The sequence below is a fragment of the Schistocerca serialis genome, chromosome 2, assembly GCF_023864345.2.
Source record: "Schistocerca serialis cubense isolate TAMUIC-IGC-003099 chromosome 2, iqSchSeri2.2, whole genome shotgun sequence".
Classification (NCBI taxonomy): Eukaryota; Metazoa; Arthropoda; class Insecta; order Orthoptera; family Acrididae; genus Schistocerca; species Schistocerca serialis.
Window position 1 is genome coordinate 454748985 of NC_064639.1, and position 25210 is coordinate 454774194.

Here is a 25210-nt window from a genome sequence, read left to right on the forward strand (position 1 = left end):
CCGCACTGTCGCCTGATACACAAAGTAAGAGCCTACGGAATATCAGACCAGCTGTGTGGCTGGATTGAAGAGTTTTTAGCAAACAGAACACAGCATGTTGTTCTCAATGGAGATACATCTACAGACGTTAAGGTAACCTCTGGCGTGCCACAGGTGAGTGTTATGGGACCATTGCTTTTCACAATATACATAAATGACCTAGTAGATAGTGTCGGAGGTTCCATGCGGCTGATGCTGTAGTATACAGAGAAGTTGCAGCATTAGAAAATTGCAGCGAAATGCAGGAAGATCTGCAACGGATAGGCACTTGGTGAGGGAGTGGCAACTGACCCTTAACATAGACAAACGTAATGTATGGTGAATACATAGAAAGAAGGATCCTTTATTGTATGATTATATGATAGCGGAACAAACACTGGTAGCAGTTACTTCTGCAAAATATCTGGAAGTATGTGTGCGGAACGATTTGAAGTGGAATGACCATATAAAATTAATTGCTGGTAAGGCGGGTACCAGGTTGAGATTCATTGGGAGAGTCCTTAGAAAATGTAGTCCCATCAACAAAGGAGGTGGCTTTCAAAACACTTGTTCAACCTTGCTCATCAGTGTGGGATCCGTACCATGTCGGGTTGACAGAGGAGATAGAGAAGATCCAAAGAAGAGCGGCTCGTTTCGTCACAGGTTATTTGGTAAGGGTGATAGTGTTACAGAGATGTTTAGCAAACTCAGGTGGCAGACTCTGCAAGAGAGGCGCTCCGTATCGCGGTGTAGCTTGCTGTCGAGGTTTCAAGAGGGTGCGTTTCTGGATGAAGTATCGAATATATTGCTTCCCCCTGCCTATACCTACTGAGGAGATCACGAATGTAAAATTAGAGAGATTCGAGCATGGAGGCTTTCCGGCAGTCGTTCTTCCAGCGAACCATATGCAACTGGAACAGGAAAGGGAGGTAATGACAGTGGCACATAAAGTGCCCTCCGCCACACACCGTTGGGTGGCTTGTGGAGTATAAATGTAGATGTAGTAGATATAGATCATTTATATATATTGTGAACAGTGACGGTCCTATCACACTTCCCTGTGGTACTCCGGATATTACCGTTACATCTGTAGATTTAGTTTTATTACTAGTGAAGTGTTAAGTTCTATCTAAATAAAGTCTTGAATACGATCTCAAGTCTGCTCCAATACTCCGTAAGCTCATATTTTTTTCATTAAACGGCAATGCAGGACGGTGTCAAATGCCTTACTGAAATCAAGGAATACGGCATCAACCTGAGCGCCGTTCTCCAGCGCCCTGTGGATCTCATGGAGGAATACAGCAAGTTGAGTTTTGCAGGATCTCTGTTTGAGGAATACATGTGATTTTTATAGAGGAAATATTCATTTTCCAAAAATTAATTCTTGAGCATAAAACATGTTCCATAATCCTATAACAGATTGACATCAACAATATAGGTCTATAATTGTGTGTATCTGTCTTATGGCCTTTCTTAAAAATGGGAATGACCGTGATTTTTCCAGTTGTTAGGTACCTTTCGTTGCTTCAGCGATCTACAATAAATTTCAAAATTTTTAACATTTTTCTACAATAAACTGCTGCTGGATGGGGAGCAAGTTCTTTCGCACAATCTTTATAGAATCTTATAGGTATCTCATCTGGTCCTGAAGCCATTCCACTACTAAGCGATTGTAGCTGCTTTTCAGTTCCGCGATCGGTTATCTCAGTACCTGCCATTTCGATGTTTGTATGACAACTGAAGGGAGGGACAGTGTTACGTCTTCCACGGTGAAACAAACTTCGAAAGACCGAATTCAGTATTTCGGCCTTCTCCCTGCTATCTTCTGTTTCAATACTGGTGTGGTCACTGGGAGAATGAATAGATGATTTTGACCCACTTACTGATTTTACAAATTACCATAATCTCTTAGGGTTTTTACTCAGGTCGGTTGACAATGTCTTACTTTGAAAATCATTGAATGCTTCTCTCATTGCTCTCCTTACACTCATTTTCACTTGATTCAGCTTTAGTTTGTCAGCTAGGTTTTTACTCCTCTTGAATCTGAGATGAAGTGCTCTTTGCTTATGTAGTGCTTTTCTAACAGTGCCATTAAACCATGGTGGATATTTCCCATCCCTTAAAAACTTATTTGGAACATACTTGTCTAGGACATATTGAATGATGCCTTTGAATTTTTTCCATTTGTTCTCCACATTTTTGTCATCATCACCAAATATTTGATGTTGACCACTGAGATATTCTGAAATTTGTATCCTGTCACCCTTGCTGACCAAATATATCTCCCTACCTTTCTTAACATTCCTTGTAGGACCCATCATCATAAATGCTGTCACAGCCTTATGATCACTGATACCTTCCTCTACCTTAACTGATTCAGTAAGTTCAGGTTGTTGCCAGGAGGTCTAAGACGTTACCATCACGAGTTGGTTCTCTAACTATCTGCTCAAGGTAATTTTTGGGCAAGACATCCAGAACAATGCCACACAAATCCCTGTCTCTGGCATCAGTTTTATGGCAGAACACTGCCAATCTATACCTGGCAATTTGAAGTCACCCCCTATTACAATGGCATGATCAGGAAAATTACTGATGATATTCTGCAAGTTCTGTCTGAAGGGCTCTACAACAATCAGTTTACGTACTGTGTAAATTCCATAAATTTGATGGTAAGTGAAAAATCAGGAGTTACCATAAGACAGGGTGCCTTAATTCAGAACTGCATAATATTCATCATGCGTTGACTGTTCATTAACTCACCATAATTTTACACGTTTTCTATGTCATTTACTGTGTGTAGCTTTCTATCTTCCTCACAGTATGTATAACTTTGATTTCCTGGCATTACTGATACTTAAGCATATTTGATGTTTCTTCCAACAGTGGACTTGATAATACAAAAGAGTTAAACAACAAAAAATGTCTAGCTATATGAGGGGAAATGAAGATTTAATGATTATCTCATGAAGCACGTAAATGAAACAGTCCTAAACACAAGACAACATAATCAGTTACAATATTCAGTTATATCACTCCATTCCTTGTCAATGCGCATTCACACCTATGCAACTTCCTGTGTGCACTAGCTGTCTGGATGTCTTGCCCAAAAATTACCTTGAGCAGATAGTTAGAGAACCAACTCGTGATGGTAACGTCTTAGACCTCCTGGCAGCAAAGAGACCTGAACTTACTGAATCAGTTAACGTACAGGAAGGTATCAGTGATCATAAGGCTGTGACAGCACTGTACAAAGAGCAAGGGGGGTGCATGCAACTTTGTAACGCCACACATGTGTCTGGTTTTCTTGCATTGGCCGCCGATTTGTGCATATGGTGGCCCATGCAAAGGTGAGGGAGTCTCCCCGTCCAAGATGGGGACACATTTGTAGCAGTCATGCAGAACATATCTGCAGTTCTCTCCACAATGTGCTTTGTTTTACTTTATCTTAGTATTAAGAATATTGAATTTTTCATGTACATTAACACTTTGTTCAAGTGGTATAATGAGAAAACACTTTGAATTTGAAAAGCATATTGAGCATTTTCTTGTTTATACCACATTAATTCAGAGAATTATAAAGACATACTGGAACTAAATGACTGTATAAAATTTCTCACAACTATTTACAAGCTGGAAACAACAAAGCAAACCTGAAGAAAATTAGAAGCCTTCGTTCATACCTCTGACAAAAATATGTTGGAAAAAAAATTGAAACACTGAAGTGCTTAATGAAATAATTTAACTAAAAGCAAGAAATAAAATAGATTAGAAAAACAGTTCATGGGTCTTTGAATGATGCTCTAAATCTATACTCTTTTTATCAGGAAAAGTGAGCAAGCAATAACAATTATGACAATAAAACTTGTAAGGAGACATTACTAATTCTTTCACCACACGCGTTCTCTTTCCTAGTATTTGAAGGATTCTCTATTGAAACATTTTTGTGGCTGAAAAACTTTTGGAATCTTTTTTATACCTTTCGGCATGGATGATAGTAACTGTCAAGGCCACATAACAGCGGACTGCATGATGTATGTAATAGACCAGACGAATATCTTCTAGTAACTTTTAAGATTCTAAGATTATAAGTTAAAAACTGAATATTAAATTTTCATTTGGTGTATATGATCTTGAGTATCATTCAGAGGCATGTCAAATGTTCTTCTAATCTAGTTTATTTGTTGCTTTTACACTAATGCTTTCACAAAACATTTGGCCTTTTTTCAGGTTTTTTTTATTTTTTACTTTTCTTCAGAAAGCATAAAATACAATTATTTAAATACTAATCAATATTCTGTTAATACTGAGAGTATATGAATCAAGAGAATGCAGAGAAGTTTCAGTGTATTCTGTGATTTGATATTTATTTGATTTTTTTATATGAAATAAATTTGCAATTTCTAATGCGATGACAAGTGGTCTTGTGATAACTGCTTCAGCTTGAGATGGTACACCTTGATGCCCGCAATGCTGTCACAGTCAAAGAGCAGTTCAATCGTAGATGCAGGAACTGCTTCTGCTCTAAAGTGCTGCTCTGCATCATATGGTGGATTGCTTCTCAAACACACTCACTCTTCGACAACTTCCTGCAAGGCATAGTTGATCTTCAAAATGGAACAAAGGATCTAAGGTTCGAAATCAGCTCAAAATCACACATACTTGGCCAGCAACAAATATTTGTCTGCCCAAGGGAGCTCACACCTGAAGACAAAGTAAGAATTTGTGACTTGTGAGCAGTTATCACACAGCTCAAAGTCAAAAGCAACTGAATTCACTGAATTTTGATGTTGAATTTGTCATCGTAATCAACAGCTATTGACTGAATAGCATAAAAATGTTCATCATTAGTACAAATTTTGAAAGGATTGTAGAAGTTAACAAGAACTGACCTTTGTGCAACTGATCTTGATGCATCCAACAAATTTCAACAATTTCACCCAGTGACCCATTAATAAGACCAGCACTAACTGAAATGTTTACACTCAACATACTTCAAGCGTAGACTGCAATAATGGTTTCATCAGCAAGTCCACCATAGTCATTGGCCAAATCCTTATAAACTTGTCAGTTCGGCAAGCCTCTGCTGGTTCCAAGCAATGTACTGTGAATTTTTTGGATATACAGGGCGTTTCAAAAAGAAAGAGCAGATTTCAAACATTTATTTCTCAAAAACTACAAATGATAGAAACACAATTCAAACGTTTCTTGTCAGAGAAAGGTTCAAAGTTTTTCAATGGTCCGCGCATAAGTTCCATGCAAATCCGCAGTGGCGCTGGCGTTTGTTTGTAGGAAAATGGCGACGACACCACAGGAACGATCATTTTGTGTGCTGCAATTTGCAAAGTTAGAGTCCATTGTTGGTGTGCAACGTGCATTCCGCCGTCAATTCAACAAACAGCCGCCTCGTCATAAGCAAATTTATGAGTGGCATCACAGATTCGTAGAAGATGGTTGCATCTGCAAGCGAAAAAGCACGGGTCGTCCACGCACTTCGGATGAAAATGTCGAGCGTGTCCGTGCAGCTTACGAAAGGAGCCCTAGAAAATCCACGGCACGGGCAAGTCACGAACTAAACATGTCTAAAACAACGGTATGGCGCGTTCTGAGTAACCGTCTGCACATGAAGCCGTACAAACTGCAGTTATTGCAAGCATTGCGTCCTGACGACCACAACAAAAGGTTCGAATTTTCAACTGCAATTCTACAGGACATGGAAGAGGACAATTTTGCCGAACGATTAATTTTTTCAGATGAATCAACGTTTCACATTTCTGGTAAAGTTAATCGGCATAACGTACGAATTTGGGCGAGTGAAACTCCGAGGGACGTTATTCAACATGAAAGAGACTCACCAAAGGTTAACGTCTTTTGTGCAATTTCGGTAAACAAAGTTTATGGACCTTTCTTTTTCATGGAGAAAACTATCACAGGAACCATTTACCTGGACATGTTAGAAAACTGGCTATTTCCTCAACTTCAGGAAGATTCAAATCACTTCATCTTCATGCAAGATGGCGCCCCACCACACTTCTCTGAACCTGTACGACGGTACCTAAATAACACCATTCCAGGACGGTGGATTGGAAGAGCAGGAGCACAAGATCAATGTCATCGTCTGTGGCCTCCCAGGTCACCAGACCTTACTCCCTGCGATTTTTATTTGTGGGGGTACATAAAGGACTGTGTTTATGTCCCACCTATGCCCGCTACTCTTCAAGAGGTACGACATCGAATTGTTGCGGCCGTGAATTCGGTAACTAAAGACCAGTTGCGTCGTGTGTGGCAAGAAATGAGATACCGGTTTGATATTTGTCGTGTAACAAATGGTGCTCATATTGAGGTACAGTTTTGATATTTGTTGTGTAACATTTGGTACTCATATTGAGTGAAGGACCGTTGGAATCGTGTTTCTATCATTTGTAGTTTTTGAGAAATAAATGTTTGAAATCTGCTCTTTCTTTTTGAAACGCCCTGTATATGAAGCTGAGTCACACTCTCCAATCTCAAATGAAGACAGTGGCAGATACAGAAAAACCTCAAGGAGGGGACGCTAAAGGTATCCTGTACTATCTTTACTTTTACCATAATAAAAAATAATCAAGTCACATGCAAAGTTTAAGAAAGTTTTATTTAAACTGATTATACACATATACAAGACAATGCCATCTTATGATACAAAAAAATTACACTTGTGGTTCTCTTCCTTAAATGAGGAATTCTATGCACCTATTCTTGCTGGCAAATTGGTTAATTACATCGTCAATAGGACAATCATTGTCGACCTCAGCCATGTCTCTGTATGGTGCAGTGTTTAAAAACTTCTTTCTACTGTAGTAATAGATGCGGGTAGATAAGCAAGTATTTTGTACAGCACGTGCAAAATAGGATAGTCAGATCTAGGGTAAACAGTCAGTGCTTGTATAACAGAACCACGATCATTAAGGGTGATTATGCTTGTTTGCTTGTACTGAAGACTCTCTCCCATTAATCTCTTTTTAATCACAATGAGTGATTCTTCTTCAAAGAATGGTAGGTTAGTTAAGCACTGATTCAATTTATGAGTCAGATCATTACCGTTGTGTTTCAGTAGTTGTGAGGGCAAAAATATGTTGAATTTTAAATTATAAATATTTTCTTCCGTGAAACATTCTCTCAAGTCAGTCGTAACATGGTCCAGTGTTGAAATAAAAACAGTAGTTTTCCAATATGTCATACTCGATAACTTTATTCCGTCGAGACGACTGATGAAAGAATAGCGTGCAGGCTGACTGACAGGGGCAGTGTAGGTGGCAATGCGGGTGGCCTGGTGCAGGTGGCAATGCGGGCAGCCCCGCAAGCGGAGGGGTGGGGGGTGGGGGGGAGTCGCACCTCCCCCCCCCCCCCCCCCCCATATGCATCTGTCACTGAATGAAGTTCATATATAACTCAGCCATATAGGACATCCATTCAACAGCAGTGAAGTTGCCATCACGAAGTCAATAACGCAATTCAATGAAGACATTATTTTGATGTCATGTACTTTGATGGAGTTCCATGAAATTGAAGAGATGCCGCAGATGAAAAGTATGCTCGTAAGACTTTGGCCGCTTGAAAATCAATGAGCCAAGGACAGGCTACAATTGAAATAGGTCTCCAATGACAACAATGTCTAAATTACTAAATTCACCATTTTGCCATCCACCCAGCTCATGATGAGCGCCGAACCCGGGCTATACTGGGCTGTCATACACACTGCCATCACAACACTCTTTCACACTCTTACATGAATAATACACCACACCCGGCCCATAACGCAGACCCGCATACACTATCACGGATCCTGTTCTGGAATGCAGACTCGATCCACAACAAAAGGGCAGAATTTGCTGCGTTCATGGAGCGCAAGGGAATCCTTGTCGCGCTACTGAGCGAGACTAAACTTAAACCACACAAGCAATTAAACTTTCCTGGCTATTGTGTCTATCGTACCGACCGACCAGGCGACGCCGTGGCAGGTGGAACTGCAATCGTCATACACAAAAACATTGAGCACACAAACATAGAGCTCCCTGAACTGGAAAAAATTGAGGCTACGGCCGTCAGAGTCAAGTTCAACGGAGCCTACACCACGCTGATATCGGTATACAACAGCCCTGTAGGCATCTCAACACGCGATATCAGCACATTACTCAGCATTTCACCGCGAGTAATAGTCGCTGGAGATCTGAACGCAAAACACCCAGAATGGAATTCACGCATACGAAATCCCAACGGCAAAAAACTGTACGAACATTCGCTAGGTAGAAACTACATTATACTAGCGCCGACTGAACCGACGCACATTCCCTATCAGAGGGGACACAGGCCAGACGTGATAGACATGGCCCTCATCAAGGGCATTACAGCGACACTCAACGTTGCCGTTGAAAACGATCTGCCCTCAAACCACCAACCTGTAATACTATACATTGAGGAAACACTGCAGCACACAGAACAACGCAAGATGTTGGACTACGGGCGTGCGAATTGGACATTGTTCAAGCAAACGCTTGATAGCCACATCCCACCTATACACGAAATTAACGAAACAGGACAAATTGACGAGGCAGTGGAAACCCTCACTAACGCCGTCCGGGACGCAATGGCAGGCACCATACCTGATCGCACCTCACAACAACACACTGCGGCCCTGCCCCAGGAAATCCTGGGCCTAATCTCAATGAGGAATCGCCCCAGGAGACAATGGCAGCGCACCAGGCGTCCGTACTTCAAACGGCACATTAACAGACTACAGGGCATCATACACGATAAAATACAAACACATAGAACACAACAGTGGAATCAAAAACTCGAAGGGCTGGACACCGCACGACCTGGCGTGTGGCAGCTAGCCCGACACTTCGCCAGGGAGAAAATATACACCCCAACGCTTCAAGGGCCTGACGGTCCTGCATACTCAGCGGAAGAGAAAGCAGAACTAATGGCTCGAACACTCGCAGCGTCATTCACACCGAACCTGGTACCATCAGATCCAGTGTTCACACTTGCTACTGACCAAGAGGTTACACGCATTCTAGCCCAACCATCGCGCGACGACATTCGACATGCTAGCACAGCCGAAGTCTCCTGGGCTATAATGCATTCCGCTGCTAGGAAAGCCCCTGGTCATGATGGCATTCAAAACCGTGTCCTCCAGGAGTTCACGGATAAAGCAACTGAGTACCTAACACACATAACGAATGCCATACTAAAACACCAACACATCCCCGCCTTTTGGAAGACGGCCAAGGTCCTGATGTTCAGGAAGCCGGGGAAAGACCACAGCCTCCCACAAAATTACCGACCCATCAGCCTTCTGAGTTCGCTCAGTAAGATTGTTGAGAAGGTGATTCTCAAACGCATCACTAGGCACTCCATAACAAATGACATCCTGAGACCGGAGCAATTCGGCTTCAGGAATCACCACTCCACAACACAACAACTCCTACGGGTCGTTGAACATATAACACATGGCTTCAACATAAACAAAGCTACAGGGGCAGTGTTCCTGGACATCGAAAAGGCTTTCGACCGTCTATGGCACAACGGCCTCATCCGCAAACTCAGCGACGCGGGATTCCCTGACGGGCTGCTGCGTCTAATACACTCATATCTCACACACAGGAGTTTCAACACTGACGTGCAGGGAAAACAATCAACACAACACGGTATACACGCGGGAGTACCCCAGGGAAGCATCCTAGGGCCCCTGCTGTTTAACCTCTACATAAACAATCTCCCAACCACACACAACACAATGATGGCAATCTACGCGGATGACACAGCCATCCTTGCGCAAGATTGGAAACCATCAAACATTACGTCACGCCTACAGACTGCACTCAGAGTGGCCGAGCCTTGGTTGGAGAAATGGCGTGTTAGAGTAAACGTCGACAAGTGCGAAGCTGTTCTGTTCACTAGAAGACCGAAGCAACTGCGCAAACACCGCTACTGCAGACCAATAACTCTATATGCACGCCCAATACGTTTCCGTGAGAAAGTCAAATACCTCGGTGTCTGGCTGGACCGGAAATTACTCTGGGGGGACCACATACAACACATGACCAACCGAGCTAGCGCGAGGCTCAAACAGCTCTATCCTATGCTCAACAGGCATAGCACACTAAACAGAAGGGTGTCGAGGTCCATGTACATGACACTTATCCGACCCCTGATGACGTACGCAGCTCCTGTCTGGGGATACGATGCGCCTACACGTCTGCGCCGTCTGCAGCTCATACAAAACAAAGTACTCAAAATCATAAGCAATGCTCCACGATACACACGCATCGCGGACCTTCACCGGGAATACCGACTTGAGACTCTCAGGGAGGTAATCCACAAACTCACCACAAGACTATACAGAAACTCCAGACATTCGCAGAACCCGTTTATTCTGAATCTGGGGAACTACGACCACAACCATAGATGGAAACATAAAAGACCAAAAGACATACTTGTAAGGACATAACATCTATGGCCAAGCATACGCAAACATAACGGCACAGGCGAGCCCCTGTTAATCAGACCCATTACTGGATATCCAGCTGGATTGGAGTACACTGCCGAATAACTGGCACCACACAGGGAAGCCGTACCGTACACTGCATGCAAACAAGCTCCACACATCCCCCACACAGTGAGATGATCTATGGCCGATCTCCCACTACTGTATAACGATCTTGATTGTTCCAGGAATGCAGAAGCAGCAACAACTGGGACACATCGCCATCGCTTGTCATGGTAATGATGCATGATACCTATACTAACAAATCCAACCTTGCATAAACTATCGCAGCTAGTAAGCCACTACTGCTCTTACTACCCATCCCACTGTCGCAGAGGTTTTTTTCCCACGGCACGAGCCATGGCACTTTTTTTCCTCTGCTCTTCAAATCGCTACCCTCACTCGCGTTTCGTCCACTATCTATCACCTGATGGACCGTGTTAATGCGTAGCCTTACCCAGACGCACGGACAACATCACAGCCCAGCATCCTGTGATCCACATACTAGACAACTAACATGTTTACGGAGGTGACAGTAGAACTTTTGGTTTGGTCACCACGTTGGTGCGGGCGTGGAGGGGCCCCATCTCTTTAAAAAAACAAAGTTATTGAGCATTCATCAGTTATGATCCAATGAACATAACTGAATTTAGCGACTTCTTTCTGTAGTCTTCCAACAGCCAATGTTACACAAGTTATTTGAAGCTAATTAAGTTTTTCTTAACCACTCTAATTTCTTTCATGCAATTAAATCTGTTTTCTTAGAAAACTGCATCTTGTACTGGTCAATCTGCTACCCCACTTCCTATTTCTAACTCTTAATTTGTCAATGAAAATTTTGACAATTTTTTTCGTCAAATCACTGATTGAGGTGGTGTTTCTGGGACATATAATTTATTACTATAGTTGTTATTTTCACCAATTCTGCATCTTTTGGTTTGCAGTAATCCGGTATGAGATTTGAAAATGACTTCGGTCACGGAACCATCAGACATGTCCGGAGATGATTTATATGAATTCCTAAAGCAGAAACGAAGCCCTGAACTGTGGAAGGGAAGAGTGATAAAACAAAAGAAGGTCATGCATGGGTTCAGAGTGTACCAACTGGAAAGGAAATAAAAAGGGAAACATGTGGAGATTGCAGGTATCATATAATGTCCACAGTTGTATTCCCTGTACATAATACTGTGATAAAAAAAAAAAAAAAAAAAAAAAAAAAAAAAAAAAAAAAAAAAAAAAATCACAAATAAATTTGTCTAGGTAACATATTTAAGTGGTTAACACTGCAAAATCACAGGTTAACGTAAGTGTGAGATAAGCCATTGCAAATGTGAAATGCTGGTACATTAACAACCAGTGTAACCATTAGAATGTTGACTTCTGAGCCTGCAAGTAATGATTGAAGGGACCACTGTGTTAAAAAAAAAAAAAAAAGTCTACAGATACGTGTCTGTATGTTGGCGCCAATTTCAATTGTACAGCAAGTGGGATTCTTCCTACACATAGGTCAAGGGGGACCCAAAATGGCATAGTGTAACACTGAAACTGGTAACAAAAATAAAATAAAAATGGAAATTTAGACAGCTGCAGGTTTTGTGATCTTATGTTTTAACTCTCCTGGGTTACAAGCCAAGGTACTAAAAAGGATATTGACTTCCATTATATTGCCTGTTTTGACATGCGTTGATTAATTATGAATGTTTATACACAGATAAGCCAAAACATCATTATGACCACTGTGCCCCCCCCCCCCCCCCCCCCCAATGTTATTACGCACAGAGCCTGTAAACAAGTATCTCAAAGCCGGTAAAGCTGGTCAAAAGTTCACGTGCTACTGCCGTGACCATCCATGAAAAGAGCTAGAAGTACTGTAAAACTATCAGGTGCTAAATGGTTGGCATCCATGACTCTTCATATAATGTAGGGTTCGTTTCTCGTACATTTCGAACATGGACATCCAACCATTCTTCTCTAGAAGCCTGAGGGTGATGATATATGAAAAAGAATCTCAAAAATCAAATGCTTTAGACAACACGAGACAACACTGCTCCTCCCCTTGTCCCCTGCAAACATGTGTTATCCTTTAAATGGTTCCAAACCTTTTAGCTCCACAGTGCTGCATATGGCATCTACCTGGGAGCCTGTATCTAATATTTTCTGGATCTCATGAACAAATAAAGCGAGTTGGGTCTCACACAATCGCTGTTTCCGGAATCCATGTTGATTCCTACAGAGTAGATTCTGGGTTTCCAGAAACGATATGACACACGAGCAAAAAACATGTTCTAAAATTCTACAACAGATCGACATCAGAGATATAGGTCTATAGTTTTGCGCATCTGCTCGACGACCCTTCTTGAAGACTGGGACTACCTGTGCTCTTTTCTAATCATTTGGAACCTTCTGTTCCTCTAGAGACTTGCGGTACACGGCTGTTAGAAGGGCAGCAAGTTCTTTCGCGTACTCGGTGTAGAATCAAATTGGTATCCCATCGGGTCCAGTGGACTTTCCTCTGTTGAGTGATTTCAGTTGCTTTTCTATTCCTTGGACACTCATTTTGATGTCAGCCATTTTTTTGTTCGTGCGAGGATTTAGTGAAGGGACTGCAGTGTGGTCTTTCTCTGTGAAAGAGCTTTGGAAAAAGGTGTTTAGTATTTCAACTTTACACGTGTCAGCCTCTGTTTCAATGCCACCACATCATCCCGGAGTGTCTGGATTTGCTGTTTCGAGCCACTTACTGATTTAACGTAAGACCAGAACTTCCTAGGATTTTCTGTCAAGTTGGTACATAGAATTTTACTTTCGAATCCACTGAACGCTTCATGCATACCCTTCCTTACGCTAACTTTGACATCGTTTAGCTTCTGTTTGTCTGAGAGGTTTTGGCTGCGTTTAAACTTGCAGTGAAGCTCTCTATGCTTTCGCAGTAGTTTCCTAACTTTGTTGTTGAACCACGGTGGGTTTTTCCCATCCCTCACAGTTTTACTCGGCACGTACCTGTTTAAAACGCATTTTACGATTGCCTTGAACTTTTTCCATAAACACTCAACATTGTCAGTATCGAAACAGAAATTTTCGTTTTGATCTGTTAGGTAGTCTGAAATCTGCCTCCTATTACTCTTGCTAAACAGATAAACCTTCCTCGCTTTTTTTATATTCCTATTTACATCCATATTCAGGGATGATGCAACAGCCTTATGATCGCCGATTCCCTGTTCTGGGAATACAGTGTCGAAAAGTTCGGGTCTGTTTGTTATCAGTAGGTCCAAGATGTTATCTCCAAGAGTCGGTTCTCTGTTTAATTGCTCGAGGTAATTTTCGGATAGTGCACTCAGTATAATGTCACAAGATGCTCTGTTCCTTCCACCCATCCTAAACATCTGAGTGTTCCAGTCTATATCTGGTAAATTGAAATCTCCACCTAAGACCATAACATGCTGAGGAAATTTATGTGAAATGTATTCCAGATTTTCTCTCAGTTGTTCTGCCACTAATGCTGCTGAGTCGGGAGCCAATTATTAACCTAGGTCGTTTGTTGAGTATAACCTCGACCCATAATAATTCACAGGAACTATCCACTTCTATTTCACTACAGGATAAACTACTACTAACAGCGACAAACACGCCACCACCGGTTGCCTGCAATCTATCCTTTCTAAACACCATCTGCTCCTCTGTAAAAATTTCAGCAGAATTTATCTCTGGCTTCAGCCAGCTTTCCATACCTATAACAATTTCAGCTTCGGTGCTTTCTATCAGCACTTTAAGTTCCGGTACTTTACCAATGCAGCTTTGACTGTTTACAGTTACAATACCGATTGCTGCTTGGTCCCCGCATGTCCTGACTTTGCCTCACACCCTTTGAGGCTGTTGCCCTTTCTGTATTTGCCCGAGGCCATCTAACCTAAAAAACTACCCAGCCCATGCCACACAAGGTGATTGGTATGAATTCCATACAGAAGGGCATAAATTGTTCTATATGAAATATGCCTTAATTGTTTATTAACTCTTTTTTTCAAATTTTCAGTTAAAAGAAAGAAATGACAGAAAGAGTAATGACATACATATGGTCTGCTTCCAATCAAAATTACACATTTTTTTTAATAGCTGCTTCTTTCACATTCTTATATTCACCTACAGATTTTAATAGCACAAGGTTTTCTTTGTAATGAGCTGTTTACGTGTCCTAATGTGTATAGAACTATCTTGCAAGACATAAAAGTAAGCCACACTCAAATACAAGTAAAATATACATGTCAAAATAAGTGCAGTTGATCTGATACACCTATCAGACTGGCTGTGGCATTTTTGCATTTAGGTGAATGGTTAGGTGAATGCTAAGGTGGTTCATGTCTCCTGGCAAGAAGCCCACACCATACACTGTTAAAATGGAATTCACATCATTCAAAAGGAAGATAGTATATCATTAAATTGTGACGTTAAGAAGAAATGTTAGCCTCACTGTGAGCATAGACTAATGATGTGTAGTCTTGGAAAGAAAGCAGAATAATGGAAGATGGGAGAGGAGAGGGGTGAAAGAAAGTTGAAGCTAAACTTCTTTTCAATGAGAAAGTGTATCACATGTGATGTTATACCTGGCAGAATGTCACATTTTCTTGCTCATTTCAGAAAAACATAAGAAACATAACAATCATACATGAAACAGACCAGTGCATTATTGTGAATTTCCACTTGACTAATCTTGGGTTAATCTACTGGAGAGTAGGATATAAGGTAGTGATAATGCTGTTGGTTGTGGAGGTACAGCATGTGTGCAGGCACACTTCCAATGCTCTTAACACACAAGAATTCTTTACTCTCTGGACTGCCCACCCACTTATGAAAGCAACTTTTCCTGCACGCAGGAAGTCTAGTCCCAAAAGAGCCTGAAGTACATCAGCTAAGATGAAATACTGTCCAATGAAGAAAATCAAATTTATCGTTTTTAAACCAGTAAATAAAAGCAATGAGAGAAAATAGTTATGGTCAGATAAGTTTGGATTGGATTAAAGTAGAGGTGTATAGCGAATCATTCTTCTATTATTGCTCAAATGATCAAGGTACATTATTTTGTCTTCACTAAACAATGTAAGGTCATTAATGGCATACATATTTAGTGCAGATGATACTAATTTTTCTTCTGATTTTTCACAATAGTATAATTTTCAGAAGCACACACACTTACTAAAAGGAGAATAATTCCTACAAAATAAAATTATTCATTCCAATTTGGCAAAAAAGTTACACTGCGTCAAAACATAAGGAAAACTTCTAAGATTAAGAATACTCACAACACGGTTTTCCAAACCAGCAGCCAAGTATAACAGATCTCCATCTTTCAATTGGAGATTTTTCCTTGTGTCTTTCATCATAGAATTTATGTCCTCTATAAGAGACATGTTTTCTGAATTATTCCGAATAGGAATTATGAACAGCTTTTCTAAAGCATAATTTTCGGCGAAAGACTTTTTAAAATATCTCCTCATGCTCTCTGATAAATAGTCCTTTCAAATAAAGAAAAATTATTAATTTAACTGCATAAAAACAATTAAAATAAAAACAATACACCACTGCAATAGAGGACACCACCACTGAAGTAACAAAGTAACTGTTTTTTTCACTAATGTCTATGTTTCTGTTTATTCGCAAAATTTCAGCACAACAGACCATCATAGTTACACCATACAGCTCATAAATAAATAAATTCACTGTGGATTACTGTTCTAAAATTTGTTGTAGGTACAGTATACGGTGGTTCAAAGCCTTTGCATCGAACATCTAGGAGTGACAGGCAGATAGTCATGGGGGGAAACGATGACACTAGCCATCCTTCTGTATCGGCTATGTTCCTGAGAGGCAGTTTGTTGTAAGCACTATACGATGTGGGTAAGCAGTGTGTGTTGTCTGCATTCCAGTCATCTACTCTGCATGAAAGATGGTATGCCGAGACAAGTTAAGTTCCTGATTCACTTTTAAAATATCCTTTTCTGCTTAGACACACATTATGGTACAAGGGTAATATATTTCCTATCTCATACTCACCAGCCAACAACATCCAATGAGCTTTTTGCTGATTCTTATAGAGAAGAAGTGTGTTTAAAATACAATTCGACGTGGTGACTCTACTATTAGCAATAGGAGGCTTTTCTTTTAAGCACGAGACATAAATGCCGAACACTTTTAATTTAGCACATAAAGAAAGGAGTGAGAAACCAAATCCAAGCCTACTCCGAAATCTAGTACTCAAACATAAAACAGAAAGTACCAAGCCATGAATAACCCTAGTTGAAATTAGTCTGTATATCACCACATCAGGCAATATTACTCTGAGTTTAGTTATACAAACAGCAAAATGGGCAAACCAAAATTACTTACCAACAGAGGACATTTACAATATCAACAGTACACTGTGATTCAGTCAAAGAAAAATATCCTCGATCAAAATGGATCATCATCTACAGAAATGTACACAACATTCACATCAAGTCAGCCATGAAATATGAATGGTACATCGTCTTCAATGACAAATTCCCAAGCAATGAAAAACTCGACAAAATACACTTTAATTTGACTAACAACTGCATTATATGTAGAAATGTTGAAACATTAGTCTACAGATTTGCTTGTGGACAAACATAAGTGGAATTGCCCCCATCAGAAACTGGCAATGATCGACATAATGCCCCCTGCAAATGTAGATATAACTGAATTGATATGGCTGGAAAGACAGAACAAAGAACAACACTGCAACTGGATGCTTCAGGATACTACAGCATATACAACACACCACTAAGCAGTAACAAATTATGACTGTTTAACATGTAATGAGAATGAACACTCGAAAACCAGACTATGTCAAATATACAGGGAGCTTTGACAATAAGCTAAATGTAATGTCAAAGTCATAAATACAAGGAGAAGAGGAGGATGAAATCAAGTGCTGGTAGTGACAATGGTGTAGCTCTAGTCTCTGAAAAGAAATGCTAATTACTATGGAAAAAACTTGAAACTTTTTAATGTATGAAATAACAGACATTTTTGCATGCTACTTAATGTGTATACGTCTGTATTGTGTTAATAAATTGGACAGTTATTATTATTAACAAATTATTTAAAAAGCGAGGATAGTATGTAGCATGGCTGGTTAGTAGGTACTGTTAGTTCATCTTGTTGTCACTGGTCTGGTGAGTATTTAAGGATGGGAGGAATTAAAACAAACACAAAAATTGATGAGATCAGAACTGATGAGGTGAAACAACTTTGGTATCTCGATATTATAACCAGAGTGGACAAAGGACGCTTATTCAAAGTGAAGATAAGGGCTGCACTGGCTATAAAGTCATTTATGTCCAAAAAAACATTTTAAGCAGCAAATATATGAATACATGTGTCAGAAAATCCTTTGCAAAATCATTTGCATGAAGTATACTGCTCTGCATAAATTAAAGTTGGACTTTGGGTAAATTGGAGAGTAACCAACTTGAAGCTGCAGAATTGTGGATATGGCAGAAAATGAAAAGAATGAGTTGGATGGAAAGAAAAAAATACCTGCAGGGCTTGAAGGAAATCAATAAAGAGGGAAGATTCTAAAGGAAATGGAAAAAAAAAAAAAAAATTATTTGACATGTCATCAGACACAACACTTTCATCAATAACATTCTTGAAGGGGAAAGAACTGGGAAAGAAAGGAAGAGGACAGTCTAGGATAAAGTATTTGGATGACATCAGGAAGAGGATAGGATGTGACAATCGTACGGAACTGAAACAAACAGCCATTGAAAGAAGAGAGTTGTTGTATCAACGAGGTATTAGCCTTTGGAATATGAATGAAAGTGTTTTCAGGAAGTGTAAGTGAACATTTTGTCTGTAACAAAAGTGTACCCATGATGTCATCCATCTCTCCTAGAGGTTTGATGCGAATATTTTTGAACAACCTGTGTATGTTAATTTTCATCACAGATGGGTTTTACCGAAAGTGTGATACTAAATTTGATCCAAAATAGTTTCAAGTATAACTATGCAATAAAATCTGTTACTTTTGATGTCTTAAATGACTGGGGAAAATTAACAATAATTTTTAACCAGTCTATGTTTAAAAACACACATACATATCACTATCAATATACCGGGGTAGGCAGTATGCAGCACATCAGGATAGTAGACTCTGACCCTGATAGTTCATTTAAATGTAAAACAAAGAAACAATGACTGCAAAATTGTAAATCTATTAAATCTGCTGTGGCAAAAATATACCTTCCTTATATTATGCTCTGTGCTATTCATTAAGCTCTCCAGTCTAACCAATATGGTTCCAAAGCCACATGAAAACCCCTGTTATGCCATAATTTATGCCTTTTACTCTTGTGAGCAATCCCATCATCACTGGCAAACTCACATCAACAAGAGAAGTGTGACTTGTAGGAGTTAGTTAGTTGGTTTCATTTTCCATGGGTCATTAGCATAATAAATCATAATGATGTGGAATGAATCATATTCATTTGTAAATATGCCTACATGCTGATCACTTACATGGGGGAAAAAATCACCAATTAGAGTAATAAAAATTCTTCTACAGAATAGGAGTTGTAAGGGGAAACTTTTTCAGTTTATTTTCAAGTTTTACTATACTGTCTGTCAGGCATTTTTGTCACCACATAAATGATCAAAAATGTTGGTTGTAACACTGTGCATCCTTTTTGTGCTTAAAAAGACCCTAATGTGGTGTAATGAAGTTATTTTTTCTTCTGGTATTGTAATTATGTTTGTCTTTGTTCCTTCGAACTGCAGTCGATTATTTACAACACACTTCATGTGGGAACACAAACACTGTGAAGCAATATTCACGAAGTTGAACTCGTTAACCAGATGTATACAAGATGGTTGTGGGTGAGCACCACGTATTATTCTTATAGCACACTTTTGTGCAACAAAGACTTTCTTTCTTTAAGAGGAGCTATCCCATAACATCATTCTGTACAACATTATTGAATGAAAATATGCAAAATATTGTCAACATTCCCAAGATTTGCACTGATTCTAATTGCAAAAGTGGCAGAAGTCAATTGTTTTAGGAGTTCCAAAATGTGCTTTTTCCAGTTTAAATTCTCATCAATATGGAATAACAATTTTGAAGTTTCCAGCCTCTTTTATTATCCCCTCGCCATGTATTACACTTTTCATTGGTGCAGAACACTAGATGTGCAGTACTGAATATGTTGTGTATTTTTAAAATTTTAAATCTGCAGAAAACCAGTCAATGATATTTCTAAGAACATTGTTTAGAATTTCTTTTGTTGCTGTACATATGCTTCGGGTAGATTACAATGCTAGTGTCATCTGCAAAATTAACTAGGTCTGCTTGTTGTGTATTAAATGGAAGACTGTTTACATATATTTGCATATATAAAGAACAAGAGCAGACCTAAGATTTAGCCTTGGAGAAACTTATAATTGATTTCTCACCAGTAAGAATTATGTTACTGATATTGGTTGGCTTATAAAGAACAGCTTTCTGCATTCTTTTGCTTAAATACAACATTATGCACAGATTGACTATACCGCCAGTCCCATAAAACCTCACTTTATCTTAGAGAAAATGTGATTCACACAGACAAATGCCTTAGTTAGGTCACAGAAAATACCAACTGGCACAATTTTGTTATTTAATGCTTGTAAAATCTGGTGAGTGAACATGTAACTAGCATTACCAATACAGCAACTACTCTGTAATCCAAACTGGAGGATATTATTGTCACTGAGGTGAGATACTAATCTAGAATGCATCAACTTCTCAAAAATTTTGGAAAATGACATCAGAAGTGAAACAGGTAAGTAGTTCCTGACGACGTCTTTTCTATCAGCTTTCTGAAAGTGGCGGTTAACAATGGCATATTTAAGTCTCTATGGAAAAATGCCTTGAGTTAGTGATGCGTTACACATTTCAGATAATAGTGGTCTTACTACATGGGAATAAATCTTTAATACTCTATTGGAAGCACCAAGTCCTTATAACAAATTGTTTTTGAGGGAATATATAAGGGGTAATCAAAAAGTTTCCGTTCGACAGCATTGCTGCAGTGTACATGCAATGTAGCACGACTCCAATGAATGTATAAAAGTACGACATGTAGGCAAGGGATTAATGTGGTGTATAATGAAAAATGTATATTGGGGCAGTATGTCTGTCAAAAACCACTATTGTAGAAAAGTGTAACACAGGATGGTTTCATGATAATGCAGGTTCTCATACCATAAATGCAGTAATGCAGAAGTTAAGCCAAATCAAGTGGGACACACTCTAACACCCACACTATAACAGTCCTGATCTCTCCCCACGTGATCATCACACCTTTGGTCCCTTAAGGGTGAATAATTCCTTTCAGACAAGGATGTACAGCGGGCAGTTACAGACTTCTTCACGCAGAAGTACATGGTGTTTTACCAAATAAGTATTTTCAACCTAATGCATTGGTGGGATGGTTGTCACAATGCTCACAGCAATTTTGCCTGATTGGTATTCTGATTCTGGACTGTTAAGTCCTTTGAAACAGTTACTTTTGTCATCCCCTACATAATTTTCTTAATTTCAAAAGGAGAAGCTGGTTAGACATTCATGCGACTGAAGTTTTGCTAGTTGTTTTTCAATATACTGCTGTGATTTTTCTTTTGAACTGTTTGTCTGTATACTTTGTACTATATTTAAGAAATTAGACATATTTGCTACCTATGACTCATCATTTACGGGCCTTCCATTCAATTAAATTGTGTTGATGTCATTTTCTGTGGCTGGTTGGCATATCTCTCTGTCTGAATTACTGATTTCTGACATTATGTGTATGTTCTTTGAATTTTCAATAACTTTTCTTAGTAGTTTTTAAAGTGTGCAACTACTGCAGAATCTCTACTCGTTCTTGCCAACAGATACATTTTCCTTTTCTTTCAAAAGATACTTTAATCCCTCTTGTGAACCATGCTTTTTTACATGGGTGATTTAATGTTCTTCCTGATTATCTTACGGGGAAAGCTGTTTTCAGAAAAATGATATGAATTTGTTGTGGACTAGATTTAATTTTACATCAGCATTTGGTTCATTATAAATTTAATCCCAGATCATTGTTCTGGAGTCACTAGTAATTCTGATTTCCACTGAGGAGTATCAATACTGCAAGGCACTGTCTTATTTATCCTAACTAACTGTACATTATTATTAGAGAGAACAGTTGTTACTGGATGAACGGTTATTTTCTTACTTTGAGCTTAATCAAAGAAAACATTATCAATCACAGTCCTACTGTCTTCCATTCTGACATCAAAATGTAAGATCTAAATAAGGTTTCCAGATCATTTTTCCTATCAGAATTCTTTAGATAATCTACACTGAAGTCACCACAAATTACTAACTGCTTGCTGCTGTCTGAGTGATACTACAGTAAGGAATCCAAAATTCTCATAAACCGGTCAAAATTTCCCAGTGGGAATGTGCAATCCATCATCTAACCTCCAGTTCTCAACCACATGACACCACCAAACTATCAGTTAGCAATGAATGCCTACAGACAACATATTTTGGCTGTTACCTATCATTTTACAATAAAGATAATGGAAAATCTTTCTATTTGGTCTTCAGTAGCCCTATGTATGTCAGCCCTGGTCCAGTGGCTAGCAAACAGACATAATTGTTCCATCACAAATATTGGGGAAGTATAAGAATCTTACATACCATGTGTTCCATTACAACAATGTAAAATGAAACAATTGTGCACAATGGAGCTTCAAATACGTGACATGTGTCAAGCACTGGCAGTTCTACCTGCCAAAATGAGCCTTATACAACATCAACATATAATTCTTGAGCACATTGCAGATTATAACAATGCTGACCTCGGTACTTGGCATTTGTCTTTCAACACCACTGATGGCAAACTCCAGAGGTAACGACAAGCTTTCAAACTGTCGTCTCACCATATACTTAGTCATAATTTATGTTAATTTTCTCACATTGATTTCTTAATTGTCATCTTTCACAGTTTGTTTTCTTCATTTATATTCTGCATGGACATCCTCTCTCTCTCCCTCCCCCCCTCTCCTCCTCCTCCTCCAACACACGCTTGCATATCAATATTTGCTTTTCATTATTTAACTTTAAGTTTCTTCGCCCTTCCAATATTTTTCTCTGTGTTATCCTATCTTTTGTTTACATTTGTACTTTTGCATCTTTAAGTTTAGGTCTCATCTTTGATTTCCATCTCAAATCTCTGAAATGCCCAATGGGAACAGACTGTAAAACAGAACCTATGGCTCCATTATGAATTCATCTTTCATTAATACCTCATTTGTCTTTGCCTTCTCTCCAGTTGCCTGTCATTGCCTCTACCCTTTTCATCATCCAAACCATTGGCTCCATTCAGAATCCCTCTACTTTACTGGCAATAGGAATCTACTGACTAGAAGGCTTTTCAACAAATTTTTACATGGACACTGACTGAATGGCACTTCAAGTAACCAATAGTGGTCTTCACACAGTTATACTAATCTCACTGCTTTGTGACATAAGGTTTTTAGAGTAACTGATAAAGGGTGATGGCTTCTACATACCATAGTGAGGCGATGGTTTGAACAGCTTGAGTAGTCACATGTTATCACAAAATAAATTGTACAACCTCCATTATCTACCGAAAAATTGCGATGTTTTTTTTTTGTGATTTAATCAAACACTATGTAGCATCTCACTCCCCTCAGTTTTGACATATCACAATGCATCTAGGGACCTATTATCAATGTCCTCTTTTTTCATGCTGGCATAGTCCATATCAATTCAGGCAGGCTAGGAAAAAATCTTACCTTCATAGTCTCGGATGTTACTGAATTTAGCATATGTTAAAATGAAGGAAGGAACACTTTTTTTTTGTTTTCTCCAAAAAAATTTCTGATCTGCGATACAGCCCTACAAAGATGACACTGCAAGTACAATTTTGAAGATGCAAATTTTGGAAAAATTTTAAAATGCTGTATCTCTGGAACAGTTCTACATATTTTGTTGTTTTTTTTATTTGAAAGATAATTTCTTTATGATTACAAAAAAATCCTCCATTTGGACTTACCTGTCCAAGTTCTTTTACTATAGTGCTCTCAACTACCTTTTTTTAATAATTTATGGAAATAATTTTTTTTTCAAAAATGCCAATCCATAAAATTGTGATTTTTTCAGTTGATTGGTACCATTAGTTCTACATTCCCTGAAAGGAGAGCTTCCACTTTTGACATACATAAAACCTGTTCTATTACCACAGTATCACATAACAGGCTCATGAAAATCAAAACCTATCATTATTTAACATAATTTTAGTTCTGAAAGATGAGTAAGAGACTCATTTTTCAAGCATTTTAAATGGTTCCAAAATGTATGCAAAAGGTCCAAAGACTTAAAGGTTTCAATATACAACTTGTGTGCACTTAGTTTTGTACTGAAATTAGCCAGTCAGTGAACTAAAAATGTGTTCCACTGCTGCAGTATCTTCCTTTGATATAGAGTGATGCCCTCCTGTTGAACCAATAGGAACTGGAGCACTTACAATCTTCAAAACATTGTGAACAGGAAGTGAGCACTGATGGCATTGTTGCTGTCCTTCAGCTGGAAACCTACATCCAGCAGCTGGTCCATGTGGTAGCATAAAGTTCACTACAATGTCATTTAACTCATAACTGATGTCTGTTCTCTGCAATCCACCAGTCACAGTCATATACACATGCCACAAACATCTCCCTTCCCAGGTTGTGAATCTGAACGTTATCCTGCTGTTTCTGAGGTGTTGGCCGAATGAACGAAATTTCTTCTTTCTTGCTCTTTAAAGTAGGTGCAATATGAGTTCGTCCATCACTTTGAGTCCAAATATGTTTCTTCTGAATTCCTTTCACATTGAGTAGTTTGTTTGGACTGTTCTTCTTTTTTCTGCTCACGGAATTCTTCAATTTCCTCTTTGGACAAAAGAATGAGGGCTATAGATGTGTAAGATTTCACGACTCTTGTAAAATCCTCAGCATTCTGAATCAAAGCTGTATTTGGTCTGGGAAGATTATATTCTTTAGTATGGTGCTTCAGCGGGACTCCTACACCATCACAAGGCCCCTTCCTATGACCAGTAGCACTCTATACCCAGTCAGTCAGCACAAGCAACTTACTCAGTTTCAACAGTTGGTAATGATTTTTAAAATGACTAGGTGCACCATCAGAAAAAATGATGATCTTCTCTGCCTGTTTGCAGTTGAAGAATTTTGCGCATTGCTAGCAAAGTATGTGCTGAGTCATATCCTGTGTCATCTTATAACTGCATCACCTGTGGTCTTTTTTTGAAAATATGTCACTCCTGTAAAAATTGAAACCTTGTCATTACTCCAACGATACCCTTGTACTTCTTGTGGGAGAATTACAGACACCAGTTCTCAGCAAAATCACAGTGAAGCACTAAACATAGTTCTTCAGCCTGTACACGTCCTTTCACTTCTGCAATGTGTTGTTGTTGTTGCAATTTCTTCAGATGCTGATGTGTTACTGCTTTCACTGACCATTTACCAAGTTCATCAATGAAACTGTCAAAGACAACAGTTTTCTTAATTAGTTTATTTTACTCCCATGTCGTATATGTAACTTCTGCAGAGTTATCTGATATG

The 25210-nt window shown here is 39.2% G+C and overlaps 1 protein-coding gene across 4 annotated transcripts in view; it reads right to left on the bottom strand.

The window, feature by feature from the left end:
* LOC126457341 (aspartate--tRNA ligase, mitochondrial) overlaps positions 1 to 25210 on the bottom strand; it is a 158183-nt gene that overhangs the window by 14351 nt on the left and 118622 nt on the right. For all 4 annotated transcript variants that reach the window (XM_050093560.1, XM_050093559.1, XM_050093557.1 and 1 more), the window contains one exon: positions 15835 to 16047. In XM_050093560.1, coding sequence (XP_049949517.1) covers positions 15835 to 16047 — 213 coding nt within the window. The remainder of the gene's footprint in view (positions 1 to 15834; positions 16048 to 25210) is intronic.